Source organism: Quercus suber, unplaced genomic scaffold, assembly GCF_002906115.3.
Source record: "Quercus suber isolate HL8 unplaced genomic scaffold, Cork oak 2.0 scaffold_1376, whole genome shotgun sequence".
Lineage (NCBI taxonomy): Eukaryota > Viridiplantae > Streptophyta > Magnoliopsida > Fagales > Fagaceae > Quercus > Quercus suber.
The window spans coordinates 8,905-21,463 of NW_027070756.1; the positions used below are offsets into that span (position 1 = coordinate 8,905).

Sequence of the window (12,559 nt, forward strand, 5' to 3'; positions counted from 1 at the left end):
TTTGATAGAAAGGGGCAAAGGCCAATTTTGTTCCTTTACAAAGTATCTATTTGGGTACTAATGAAAAGCCAACTTATTGTGTCTGCATTTCCTTCTCTCTCTTTTTTTATTTTTTTTTTTAGCCACACATTTTTGTGGCTGTTGGCTTTTCCAATAGGTCTTGTATACTGTTCACGAGATCCATAAACCTCTTTTTTCAACAAAACTTTCATTAAAAATAGGTCTTATAGCACTGTTCACACATTTAAAAATTATTTTGTTACAGTGTTTTCAGTTTTCAGCAAAATAAGCGGTATTCTACCATGTTGATAGTGGCATAAAACAAGGAGACCCACTCAAGATCCCCTATATAAAAGCCAGTCCTCACCAAATTTGAGATACGTGAAAAATTCAAAATCTTAAACACTAAGAGTTCTTGCATCATCAATAACAATTGTGAATATATATATATATATATTTTGTGTGCTTAAACTTATTGTTTATTTAAATATATCAAATTTCTTATTTTGTGGGACTTCCTTCATGTTTTTGCATTTTAATATTTTTCCTGTGATTCAATCTGAACGCGTGAACTTTTAATGCCACTAGGCCCACTACTAGAAGCCTTGGAGATTTTCCTGAAAATAACTGTACCATGATTCCATCCCGTGTTGAAAAATTCGACTTCTAGACCCTTTTTTTTTTTTTTTTTGAGAAAAGACTTCTAGACCCATATTATTATAATGTATATGTTATAATTGATTAGCACATGAACTTTGAACGCGGAGTCGTGGACTAACATAAAAATTCAAGCCAAAGCGACCTTTACCTAAGTTTCTACATAGCTACAAAACTAAGGTCTTCCTCCCTCTTAAAACAATCCCCCTCCATTGAGCCAATTGATTCATCTCCTCCTTTTCATAACTTGTTTTCTCTTGATTTCATAGTCTTAGCAATCATGAGTGTCACCAAAATTTCTCAGTCATTTGCAACTCAGGTAACTCCAGACAGGATGTTCAAGGCCTTGATCCTTGACTCTCATAACATTTGCCCCAAGCTCATGTTTTCATCAATAAAGAGTATCGAATTCGTTCAAGGCAGCGGTGAAGTTGGAAGCATCAAACAGATTAATTTCACTGAAGGTAAGGATACAAAACTCTTATGTTTGTATTACTTAGTTGTAAGTTTTACATAAGAAATTAACATGCTTCTGTTTGTTTCACTGTATATGCAGAAAGTCCTTTCAAATATGTGAAGCACAGGATTGATGCACTTGATAAAGAGAAGTTCATGTGCAAGCACACTTTGATTGAAGGTGATGCTTTAATGGACAAGCTTGAATATATTACTTATGAGGTTAAGTTTGAGGGATATGGCAGAGGAGGATGTATGTGTAAGATGACCAGTGAGTACAAAGCAAAGGAAGGTGTAGAGATCAAAGAACAGGACATTGAGCATGGAAAGGACAGGGCCATAGGGATGTATGAAGTTGTGGAGGCCTACCTCTTGGCACACCCTCATGCCTATGAGTAATGCTAGCGACACTTGAAAAGGTTATTATGTGATGATTTTCAGGATTGTGTTTTGTTTGGGAAGTCTTAACACACTGTATTTCTATGTTTCTTTATAAAAATTTCTTCCTGTTCAATGAGATTTTGCAATTTGTTAATATGTGAATTGAGGTTTACCAGAAACGGGTTAGCCTTGTCTTTGGATTGTAATTTTTTGTGGTTCAGAAAGATTGAAACGTCTAAATTCATGACACTCAAACCCAAATAATCAGCAGCATCCCAAACAGTATTTTTCAGTTCACCCCTTGATTTTATTTTATTTTTTCAGTTTGCGGCAGTGTTAATTAGTTTAAAATCATGTCTTCAACTCACGATTTCAGTTCAAATTAACCTGTGAATACTGACGCGTGTGCAAAATGATTTCTGTTACAAGTTTTACCAGTTTGATCAATGCGAAATCCTTGCTTCAAGGTAGTTTTAAAACCAAGTCTCACCCTTGCCTCGGGGTGACTTCAACTTCAAGTAGGCTATGTGACTCGTAGTTGAAGATTTCAACATACATGACTTTGGATGAGGCGTAATCAAGTTAAAACGATTTAAGTTAATTGTGATTTATTCAAAATGTAAATCAGGGGAATCAAGTCTAAATTAATATATTGTACTTTGTTTCGACATAAAAACAAAACGACAGAGGAAGAATGCCATAAACTATAATGCTGAAGTGCTGGAAAAATAACATCATAAGGAAACTTACTTCCATTGATGTAACCAAACAACTACAATCATGGCTAAATTTAATGCTTGAAGAAAATTAGAAAGAAAAGCAAAATATTAAAATCTCTCTTAATATATAGGTGTCCAACAACTTGGACTCCTATATTTTGCTCGTTTACCCTTATATTTCTCTTTAAGTATTAAACTTAGGCATGATGGTAGTTGTTTGGTTATTGCCAGTTATTGCAAGCCATGTGTTGCTTACTCCTTGACCCCTTATGACACCCAATTCCAGGTGGCAGAGTCAAGATTTCAATCTAGGGGAGACAAAATTTAAAAAGGAAGATTAAAAGATAAAATTAACTTAAAAAATATTAATCAATATTAATAACAAAATAAACAAAGAATTGTTAATTAAAATAAATAACAATCAAAGTAATCAATTCCTTATTTCATATCATCAAAATAAATGAATGAAAATAATCAATTCATTGTTAAGACTAATCTAAATACATAAAATTTAAATATCTAATATAGTTCCTTTAAATAAATCAAAGATTACATGTTAAGAGTATAGTACTATATTTTGTATTCGTATCTCACCACCTTGATTGCTTTTGAAAAAAGAAAATATGAAAAAAGAAAGTTTTTTTCTTTCTTTCTACTGTATAAGGACATAAATAGTTTTGATAATTATTATTATTTTGGGTAAATTATAGGACCCACTAATTTAAGCCTTGAAGTTGAAGTGCAGTGAGAAAGTTTAAAAAATAAAAAATAAAAAATGTGATTAGCTAGAAAAAGTGTTGTGAGCAGAGTGATGATAAGGGTAAATTTGAGATAAAGCAAAAAAAATGGGACATGAATAACATGATTGACATAATATAGACTTTGCAACGTGTGGAACAAATTTTTTCCTTCTTTTTTGTATTTGGTTTCATTGTTCTCAAGTCAAGTGTGAAGTTTTCTGTTTTATTTTTTCTATCAGAGTGGGTAGAGTGCTTAACAATTAACATATAGAAGTCATAATTGAAATTTTTTGGTGGAGCCAGGGGGTAGTTGCCCCTGCCTAGCTCGATACCTTTATTATTCCATCCTTAATTTTTTATTAGCTACCCAGTCAAGATCTAAGTTCCACCCAATCTCCTTGCTAGTGTCATCCTAGCCAATGCATGGTTGCCACATAAAAAAAAATAAAAAATAAAAGTTATAAATATGCCAATTTGGCACCACATGTCACTCAAAGATTGGCCAATATTTTTTTTATATAAACAAACATATAAAAGAAAACGAAAAAAAAAAAAAAAAAAAAAAAAAATGAAGGAAACGGAAGGAAAAGAATTTTGGAGCATTTTGAAATTAAAAATAATTTAAATGATAAGTTTTTTTTTTTTTTTGAGAAAAAGTGGGAATTTCACACGTTGAATCTCACACGTTGCTAAGGAACGAGAGTCCTTACTAATTTATATGTTTAAAGTTATTGGTCTTTAAGTGTCTAATGTAAGATTAATCTGTTTAATCCACTCTTTCTATAAAAAAAAATCTGTTTAATCCACGTACATGAAGATGAAGAGGGGGTAAATTGCAATAATCAATCATCTGAACATTGAATTTTGGCACATAGCTTAACTATTGAAAATTTGAAATAATAGTTTCACTTCAAGAATACAGAAAAGACTACGTGACAAGTGTAAATTTTCCGCAAAATAAACAAGATTAAGCACATTTATTGTATAGCTTAAAATTCATTAGTAATAAAAATTAAACTCTTTTTCTTAATCATTAGAAAATTAAAGGCAAAATGAGAAATAAGAAACTAAGGTCCTTCACTATTTTTCTTTCTATTCTAAAATAATTTCTTACTCTTATATGTGTATGCACTCATGCATTTTTTTTTTTTATATCAATATATTTTATTTTATTTATTTTTCCTCAAAATTTTTGTTGAGATGGTAGTAGATTCAAAGAACGCATATTATTAATAGTTTGTCATCATTTCTTTCTCTCTCTCTCTCTCTTTTTTCTTTTTTTTGAGAAAGCCATCATTTCTTTCTTAATTGTGCCAAATGGTTGGTAAAAAAATTAAAAGATCAATAATTTACCAAATCTATATCTATATATTATTAAAAGCTAAAACGTAACATTTAATATTACTACGGTCACGTTGAGCTACATCAGCAACTACGTTATCATTTTTTGTTTCCAATTTTTCTTATATATTTTTTAAAACATTTTCTCATTAAAGGTGACTTAAAAACTCCATTATTTAAAAATTAAAATATCTTTTAATCATTATTTTTATTATTAATTTTCCAAAACTCTCCCTCCCTTTTACCTCTTCATCTCCCCACTACTTTTTACCTTAATATCATTCTTTCTCTACCTGTTTATCTTCCTTTATTTTGACTCTTCTTATTCTCAACATCTTACTATAAATTTGTCATTTTCTTTTTCATTCTATGTATAGTTTTCTCACACAAAAAATGTTACTTCTCTCTCTCTCTCTCTCTCTCTCTCTCTCTCTCTCTCTCTCAATTTGTTTTTCATTTTTTGTTTTATTTTGTTATTTTTATTTCATCAATTCTTTTGGTTGATGAATTTTTGTGTCTATACTATTATTTAAGGGGCTTCTCCTGTTTGGATACCTCATTTTTTAGTTCAAAAATGCCATTACACCCCTATGTTTAAGTAGAAACAAAACTAAAGGATAATCCGATAAAAATGCAATTCTAACTCCCACAAAAATATTGCCTAAAAAATAGGACCACTCTCCTATTAATTTTTAAATTGATTTATTCACTTATAAATTAGATTTTCAAAATAAAAATTATATATATATATATATAAATAAAAAAATAAAACACAATTTTTTTTCCTAATAATAGGCTAATAAAAATAAAAATAAAAAGCCTCATCGCAAGCGTGAAGCGCGTGTGATGAGTCTAGTTAATTAGAATTCTACTTTGGGTTGATACAATTTAGTTTTGTGTTTTTTTTTTTTTTTTGAGAGAGATTTTTAACTTATGGCATCCGCTTCTAATGATAATTCTTTATCATCAGACCAAGACACCAATCAGTTTTTGGTGTAGGCGGGGATTGAACCCCAGATCTCGTATACAACCATCAGAGACTTTATCAGTTGAACTAACTGGAACCCACATTTAGTTTTGTGTTTTAAGTTGTTATCTTTTATATTCTCTTTGATTAAATATTATCCTACTGCATTATACATATAACATATAATAATATAATGTTATTATATTACATAGAATAATTTCGATAACTTGATGTTTATTACTAAATATTTTATTTTTACTCTTTTTTCCTCTCATCATTTTTATTCAACATTTAAATCCAATCACATCTTCCATACTATTAAATTATGCAGCTCAAATTTAGAAAATGGCTAGACACAAACTTGCCTTCCTTTACCATACATTGGGGGAATCAAAATATTTGTGTGATAAAGGATCATATAATTTATAATTTAAATAGCACCCTTTGAATGTGTCTAGGCCCATAGATTAAGCAATTTTTAAACTTAAAAGGCTATTGAGAATGAACTTTTTGAATCAAGTCTAAAAAAAATATGAACTACTATATATCATTTAGATAAAAACTTTTATCATAGATACATTAATATTTTTTTTTTCCACAAATTTAAATCACACAAACTTAATAATTTTATATTATGTGTCAGCATCGTCTTTGCTTCTTCTTCTTCTCAAAAATATTATGTATCATCTTTAAAGGATGCCAACAATATTGATCTTGTGGGAAAAGTTGCATAAATATTGAGAAAAAAAATGTTTTATATTACAATCTACTAAAAATGTTTTTTAAATATTTAAACATTTCTATTTTTCAAATCATTGACATGTTTTACAACTACCACATGTGTTAACTTAAGTCTTAATATTCTTAAGTTGTTTCAGCAAAAAGAAAAAAAGAATTTAAAAAAAAAAAAAAAAAAGGTTGTCATAAAAGAGAAGTTCATGTAAAGTTTTTTGCAAAATGAAATATTTGTTTTTTAAGGCCACCAAAATTGATAATTTGCAAATGATGGAACCACTCACCACAATATTGGCATAGTTATATAGTTCCAGCTAAAGCAATCGTGTATATTTTTAGTCTTACAAAAACACACATCTAACAGTGGTTAAACGTTCATCTTGGGTAGTTTTAACTTTTCTTATAATTTAACCTTTACGTATTCATCTATTTTAATTTTTTTTTAATTTAATTTAGATATTTATAAGTAAACAATGAAATAATGATTCATGAATAATTTTAAAAAAAAATTATTTATACATATTTATCTTGTGCGGATGTAACTTTACATATAATTTTGCATTTATATATTCATCTACTTTAATTTAGATGTTTATAACTTAATAATTAAATCTATAAACAAGGTAATTAAAACAATTATATTTCTACAATTCAAAAAGTCACAATTTCTTTTTTCTAAAAAAGGCCTTTTGCATTTCCTTGGAATTTTTTTAAAATTTTTTTTATAGAACCTTTGACATACCAATAACCTAACCACTTCATAAATTAAAAAAATTTAAGGCTCATTATTACTTCTATTAATATATTATGGATATCTTAATTGATTGAGACCAAACTAGAGAAATGTCTTTCATATTTTCTTGAAAATTTAGAAGGAAGAAAAAAAGAAAATCTTTGACATACCACTAACGTAACTATATCTATAACTATTTAAACCATCCATGATATCTATTTCTTATTGATNTATGAGGCTTTTTATTTTTATTTTTATTAGCCTATTATTAGGAAAAAAATTGTGTTTTATTTTTTTATTACTAATCAAACTCTAACCAGGGAAGTTATATATATATATATATATATAAAACTTAAAAAATTTTAATGAATAGTTCTACCTCTTATTTAATGTCTATGTTATGCAAATCATCAATTAATAAATATATGATAATGGTAAAAAATGTTATAGACAAAATTATGAAAAATATGATAAAATTAATTTTTTTTTTTTTTTAAAAAACTCTTTATAAAGTCTAGAGACTAAAATAATATTTTATCTAAAAAATTATCACACACCATGCGTGCGACTAGTTTTAAAGTAAAATTTAAAGGATATAAATTGTATTTTAACCTTAAATTGGCTACAGTATAACTTTGCTTGATAGCTGAACTCAAAACTTGGGCCATATGCGCGAGTTCGAAAGCTCATTCAACCTAGTATGCGCCGCCCATATGTTTGAATATTGAAACATAAGCAGTCCAAGAGCCACAAAGATTGAAAAGCCTTTTTAAATTTGAAAGTCTTACTTTCTTTGGCTGCATATCTAACTTCCCATTTTCTCAATGAGACTTGTTACCAAACCCCACGCCATCTAATAATCTATATATAGCTCTATCCTCTATGTGACTTTCATTACCATATATCATCTTATTTATCCCCTCTTCTCACTAAAATCAATAAGCCATGGGGGTCACCAGCTTTACACAAGAGTTCACATGTCCAATTGCCCCATCAAGAATGTACAAGGCATTGATCCTAGAGTCTAACCAATTGATTCCAAAGCTCTTACCTAAATTCATAAAAAGTGTTGAGGTTATTCAAGGAGATGGAGGAGCTGGAAGCATTGAACAAGTCAACTTCACTGAAGGTTAGTAATCTAACGGGAAAATTATTAGATACATCATGAATTCAATTGACATGGTACTTCAAACCAATAGAAAAACGAACTAATTAATATCCAAAAAATTGACTTTATCACTTGAATTTGAGTTTTTGTTGTTAATTTAGAGCACTGTCTATTACACGTGATTTTAAATTGAAATCACAATTTCAGTTTAAAATCACGTGTGTGTAAGTTGTTCGTGTTAGTGTGTATGCAATGACTATTTCCCATTATTTTACTAGGTGACTTGTTTTTTTTGGTATTGAGTACCACATTAGCTATATTTAGAGAGTACCTAATCAAACTAGCTATCAAAACTTATTTTAATTGTGGCAGTGTTTTTCATACAATGACTTTAATGTTTGTTTTGTTTGTTTATCATGTAGCTAGCCACTTTAAATATGTGAAACATCGACTTGATGAGCTTGATAAGGACAATTTTGTGTGCAAGTACACTATGATTGAGGGGGATGCTTTGGGTGACAAGCTTGAATCTATTGCTTACGAGGTCAAGTTTGAGGCAGCTAGTGATGGGGGTTGCATCTGCAAGATGACAAGCAAATACAACACTATTGGTGATTTTGAAATCAAAGAAGAAGAAATTAAGGCAGGCAAAGACAGTGCTATTGGGATCTACAAAGTTGTGGAAGCCTACCTCTTGGAGAACCCTCGAGTCTATGCTTAGATGGGGACCTAAATATAAATTTACACCCAATTCTCAAATATTAATTTCAATTCTATACGTGATATTTGGTTCTTTGCTTGTTCTTTATTATATGGCCCATTAAGAGTAAAAAGGGTATGTATACACATTGAGTGTCAGGTAGAGCTCTTGGTCCTTCTAAGTTTTTGAGTGTGTAGTTTGAAACTCCTTACGATTTTTTTTTTTTTTTTTTTTTTTCAAATTCTTTAGCAACTGGACTATTCTATGTCAAGGAACAAGTAATAAGTATCTTGTCAGCATGGTTAGCCTTTGTTCATGACGAAGACATAATAATCAAATTTTGAATAGGATTCATTATGTTGAGGGCAAACAGTTCTTGACAGTGTCAACATCTTCATCACCTTCAAGGATGTGATTGCTCAACATGACCTCAGTCAGGAGCTTAGCCACAAGATTATGTGGGTTGCAAGAGAATTAAATCTTTTGCAGTTCTTAGCTAGGGAACTTTATCCATATTTACTAAAATTCTATCTATTCATTTTGAAATGAGTTGAATGGATTTTGCTACATTGTCAATAATTTAAATTAATTCAATATTTATTTAAAATTTGATAACGTATTAAAATCCAACTCACACATCTATATAATATTTAAAAGCGAAAGTGTAGCATTTATTATTACTATGCTTTTGTTGAGCCCATCAACATAGCATTTTGGTCTATTTAGTCTAGTTCAGTCAATTTGGTCCACTTCGGTGATGCTTTGAGAGGAGAGGTGGATGTAGAAAGAGAAGCCGCTTCATTGAAAATTATGTCACTTTCTCAGCATAACGTTAGTAGATTCCTGATAAAATTACATTTTTTATATGTTGTTAAAGTCTTGTATTTTTTTTTTCAAATATAAGAGATGAATTTATATATATCTGCTTTCTCTTTAGGCTAATTAAGATGTATAGAGAATGGATCGTTTGTAAGGAGCATAATATGTAAAAATTGAAGTGTAGTGTTTGTTGTTGATATAATCCTGTTGAGCCACATTAGCGTAGCATTTTGGTCTATTTGGTCTAGTTCAGTTTATTCGGTCTACTATAGTGATGTTTTAAGAGGAGATGTTTGTGTAGTAAGAGGAGCCACTTTATTGACAATTATGTCACAATATAAGCATAATGTTGGTAGGTTTTTGATAAAATTACTTTTTTCATATATAAGTGATGAATTAATTTATATATCCTTCCTCTTTAGGCCATTTAAGATGTATATAGAATGAACCGTTTGTAAGGAGCATATACCTAAAAGTAGAAGCATAGTATTTATTATTACTATACTCTTGTTGAGCTCCTTTAATATAGCACTTCAGTCTAGTTCGGTTCACTTCAGTGCATTTGGTCCACTTTGGTCATTTTTCAGTACATTTTGTCCAGTTCGGTCCATTCCAGTCCACTTAAATTCATTCCGGTTTACTCTAGTCCATTTCAGTCCTGTTTGGTGATGCTTTGAGATGAGAGCTTTGTATAGAGAAAGAGGAGCCACTTTATTGACAATTATGTCACATTCTCAGCATAATGTTAGTAGGTTTTTAAAGTATTGAAAATTACATTTTTCATATGTTATTAAAGTATTTTATTTTATTTTCCTAATATAAGAGACATATTTACTTATATATGCTTCATCTTTGAGTTATTTAAGACGTATAGAGAATGAACCATTTGTAAGGAGCACTAGAAAAAAAATTCCCACCACACATTACATTATTTACAAAATATCTCACTTTATATAATAAGTGAATGTAAAATGTACTATGTTTCCTAAAAAAAAAAAATACTAAATTTAAATACTTTCAAATAAAAAATAAATAGCTTAATTTAGAAAATCTAATATATCGTATCAACTATACTTTCTTAGAAAATAATCCCATCACTTTTAGAAGGGTAAATATTGATGGTGCTATCTTTTCGTCACAACATGAGGCTTAGATTGGGGTTATTATTCGTGATGATTAGGGGTTGGTTATAGTTGCTCTTTGCAAAAATATTAAGTAACTGCTGGGTCCATTGGAGATTGAAGCTAAAGCTTTTGAGGAAGGAATTCTTTTTGCTAGGGACATTGGAATCCGAGAGTTTGTGCTTGAAGAGAATTCTCTTGTGGATGTTAATGCTACTGCAGGAAGTTCCCTCCTCCATCATTTGTTATTCATGGAATTACTTATCCATCACATGAGTTTCGTGGATTTGAGGTCTCTCATACTCATAGGAATGGTAATGAACCAGTCCATTTGTTAGCAAAATATGCTCTAGGTATAAAGTATTATGTTACTTACATTGAGGAGAGCCCTTATTTCTTAGAACGTGCTCTCTAAAATGATATAATTTCTTTTCGTTCTATTCAATGAAATTCTAGTCTTTCTATCAAAAAATAAAAAAAAGAAGGGTTTCAGGCTAACACTTATAAGTCTCATGTACTATTTTCATTTTTAACTTTACCAAAAAAAAAAAAAATGTTAAATTTTTCTATGCATTGCGTGGGTCTAGGACTAGTTTTATAATAAATAGAAACAACTTTAGGAACTCTATATGGGAGTTACTTTGAGAACTCTAGAAGATTCGATAGCTTTACCCTCCAATTAGATACGAAATTTTGTTAGTGTTAGTTACTGAGCATTGGTTAGCATAAGCTGTCGGTCATAGATCCATAAATCACGCTTGAACTCCGTGATTAGTCAAGCTAGTTATGGAATATTGTTGGTGAGTGATTAAGAGTTGTATAAATATGAAAACAGTGTGAATTGGATTTATTATAAATGATATACAAGTTTTACTCAGAATTCTCTAGCTTTCTTCCTTCTGTTCTTTCACTTTCATTCTTCCACTGTTGTTTAGCTTGAGAAATACAAAAAAGTTTTCAATGTGCACAGGGATAAAATTGTTTTAGATGATGAAATTGTTTATATTAACCTGAAATACTTTTAAAGTCTAAACTTCATTATCACTGAACATTATTTGAGAAAAAAAAAGCATAAACAACTAGTCTTATAAGACCTCAACAACATGAGGAAATGGAATAGTGGGGTGCACGAGCACAAGTTTGTCCCTTGGAATTCTATATAAATAAATCTGATACGTATTAATCATCATTGACCATTCCTTCATATTTCTTTTCTTCATTCTATATCACATAACAAAGATGTCTGAGACCATTGTTGATGAGTACTCGTCTCCCATTTCTGTTGAAAGGCTATGGAGGGCTGGCGTTTGTGATTTCAAGAACCTCATGCCTAAGCTTCTTCCCCAGGTTTTATCAAGCATTGAATTTCTTGGAGGAGATGGTGGAGTTGGCACCATTCAACAATATAAATTAATAAAAGGTTAGTATGCTACATAATGAAATCCTCATTATGCCAATCATGTAAACTAAGTATTTTGATTATGCTAACTGTGTTATTTTTTTTTTCTTGACATGATCATGTGCAGCTAATGAGCAATTTGGTGATGTTAAGGATCGAATTGAAGTAATAGACCATAAGAACCATATATTTAAGTACTCTGTCATTGAAGGTGGTCTTGTCGGTCTCAAATTGAAGTCTTTTGTGGCTGAGATTACCCTCAATTCTACTAGAGAAGGAGGCTGCTTAGCCAAGATGAAAATTGAGTACGAATCATTGGAAGACAGCTTACTGTCCGAAGAAGAAATTACACGCATAAAAGATGGGAATTTGGCAATTATGAAGGCCACCGAGGGGTACCTTCTGGCAAATCCAGATGCTTATGCATAAAATTTTACCAATAAACAAAATGTGCTTAAATAGGCTCAGATGACTATGTATTGTATTTTGTACTGGACAGCATAAACATTTTATTATCTGAAATAGGTTCCTTTGGCAAGAAGATTTGATGCTACTGTTTTATTGCTAGTGTGAAGAAATGGTGATGGCATGATGAATTTTTAGTCTCTCACAATAGAATAACTTTCTATCTCAATCAATCAAGTGCCACTCTGTAAAGTATCAATAACATCTTAAGGAGACTC

At 30.2% G+C, this 12,559-nt stretch overlaps 3 protein-coding genes across 4 annotated transcripts; all 3 read left to right on the top strand.

Moving 5' to 3' along the window:
- The first annotated feature begins 825 nt into the window (after window positions 1–825).
- Window positions 826–1,627, top strand: LOC112006009 (major allergen Pru ar 1). The gene is made up of 2 exons (XM_024038318.2): window positions 826–1,121; window positions 1,214–1,627. The coding sequence occupies exons 1-2, from the start codon at window positions 938–940 to the stop codon at window positions 1,510–1,512; spliced, it is 483 nt and encodes a 160-aa protein (XP_023894086.1). The 5' UTR covers window positions 826–937; the 3' UTR covers window positions 1,513–1,627.
- A 5,984-nt stretch (window positions 1,628–7,611) lies between these two features.
- On the top strand, window positions 7,612–8,753 carry LOC112005979 (major allergen Pru ar 1). Its single transcript, XM_024038275.2, has 2 exons — window positions 7,612–7,858; window positions 8,260–8,753. Exons 1-2 carry the CDS (start codon window positions 7,675–7,677, stop codon window positions 8,556–8,558), a joined length of 483 nt encoding a protein of 160 aa, XP_023894043.1. The 5' UTR covers window positions 7,612–7,674; the 3' UTR covers window positions 8,559–8,753.
- Window positions 8,754–10,512: 1,759 nt separating this feature from the next.
- Window positions 10,513–12,559, top strand: LOC112006070 (major pollen allergen Bet v 1-C). Of its 2 annotated transcripts, XM_024038368.2 has the most exons (3): window positions 10,551–10,791; window positions 11,825–11,897; window positions 12,004–12,559. In XM_024038368.2, the coding sequence occupies exons 1-3, from the start codon at window positions 10,729–10,731 to the stop codon at window positions 12,303–12,305; spliced, it is 438 nt and encodes a 145-aa protein (XP_023894136.2). In that variant the 5' UTR covers window positions 10,551–10,728; the 3' UTR covers window positions 12,306–12,559. The 2 variants fall into 2 exon arrangements, 1 of the variants encoding a protein (XP_023894136.2); XR_010627526.1 differs by lacking the exon at window positions 12,004–12,559 and having other exon boundaries at window positions 10,513–10,791; window positions 11,767–11,856.

What these genes read in the sequence shown, in the direction of transcription:
- LOC112006070 (XM_024038368.2), top strand. Translation starts at nt 10,729, where the DNA reads ATGGAATTACTTATCCATCACATGAGTTTCGTGGATTTGAGGTCTCTC. An exon ending in CTCTCATACTCATAGGAATG is followed by an intron (nt 10,792 to 11,824) that starts GTAATGAACCAG and finishes CTTCTTCCCCAG; the next exon opens with GTTTTATCAAGCATTGAATT. An exon ending in ACAATATAAATTAATAAAAG is followed by an intron (nt 11,898 to 12,003) that starts GTTAGTATGCTA and finishes GATCATGTGCAG; the next exon opens with CTAATGAGCAATTTGGTGAT.
- LOC112005979 (XM_024038275.2), top strand. Translation starts at nt 7,675, where the DNA reads ATGGGGGTCACCAGCTTTACACAAGAGTTCACATGTCCAATTGCCCCA. An exon ending in ACAAGTCAACTTCACTGAAG is followed by an intron (nt 7,859 to 8,259) that starts GTTAGTAATCTA and finishes TTTATCATGTAG; the next exon opens with CTAGCCACTTTAAATATGTG.
- LOC112006009 (XM_024038318.2), top strand. Translation starts at nt 938, where the DNA reads ATGAGTGTCACCAAAATTTCTCAGTCATTTGCAACTCAGGTAACTCCA. An exon ending in ACAGATTAATTTCACTGAAG is followed by an intron (nt 1,122 to 1,213) that starts GTAAGGATACAA and finishes CTGTATATGCAG; the next exon opens with AAAGTCCTTTCAAATATGTG.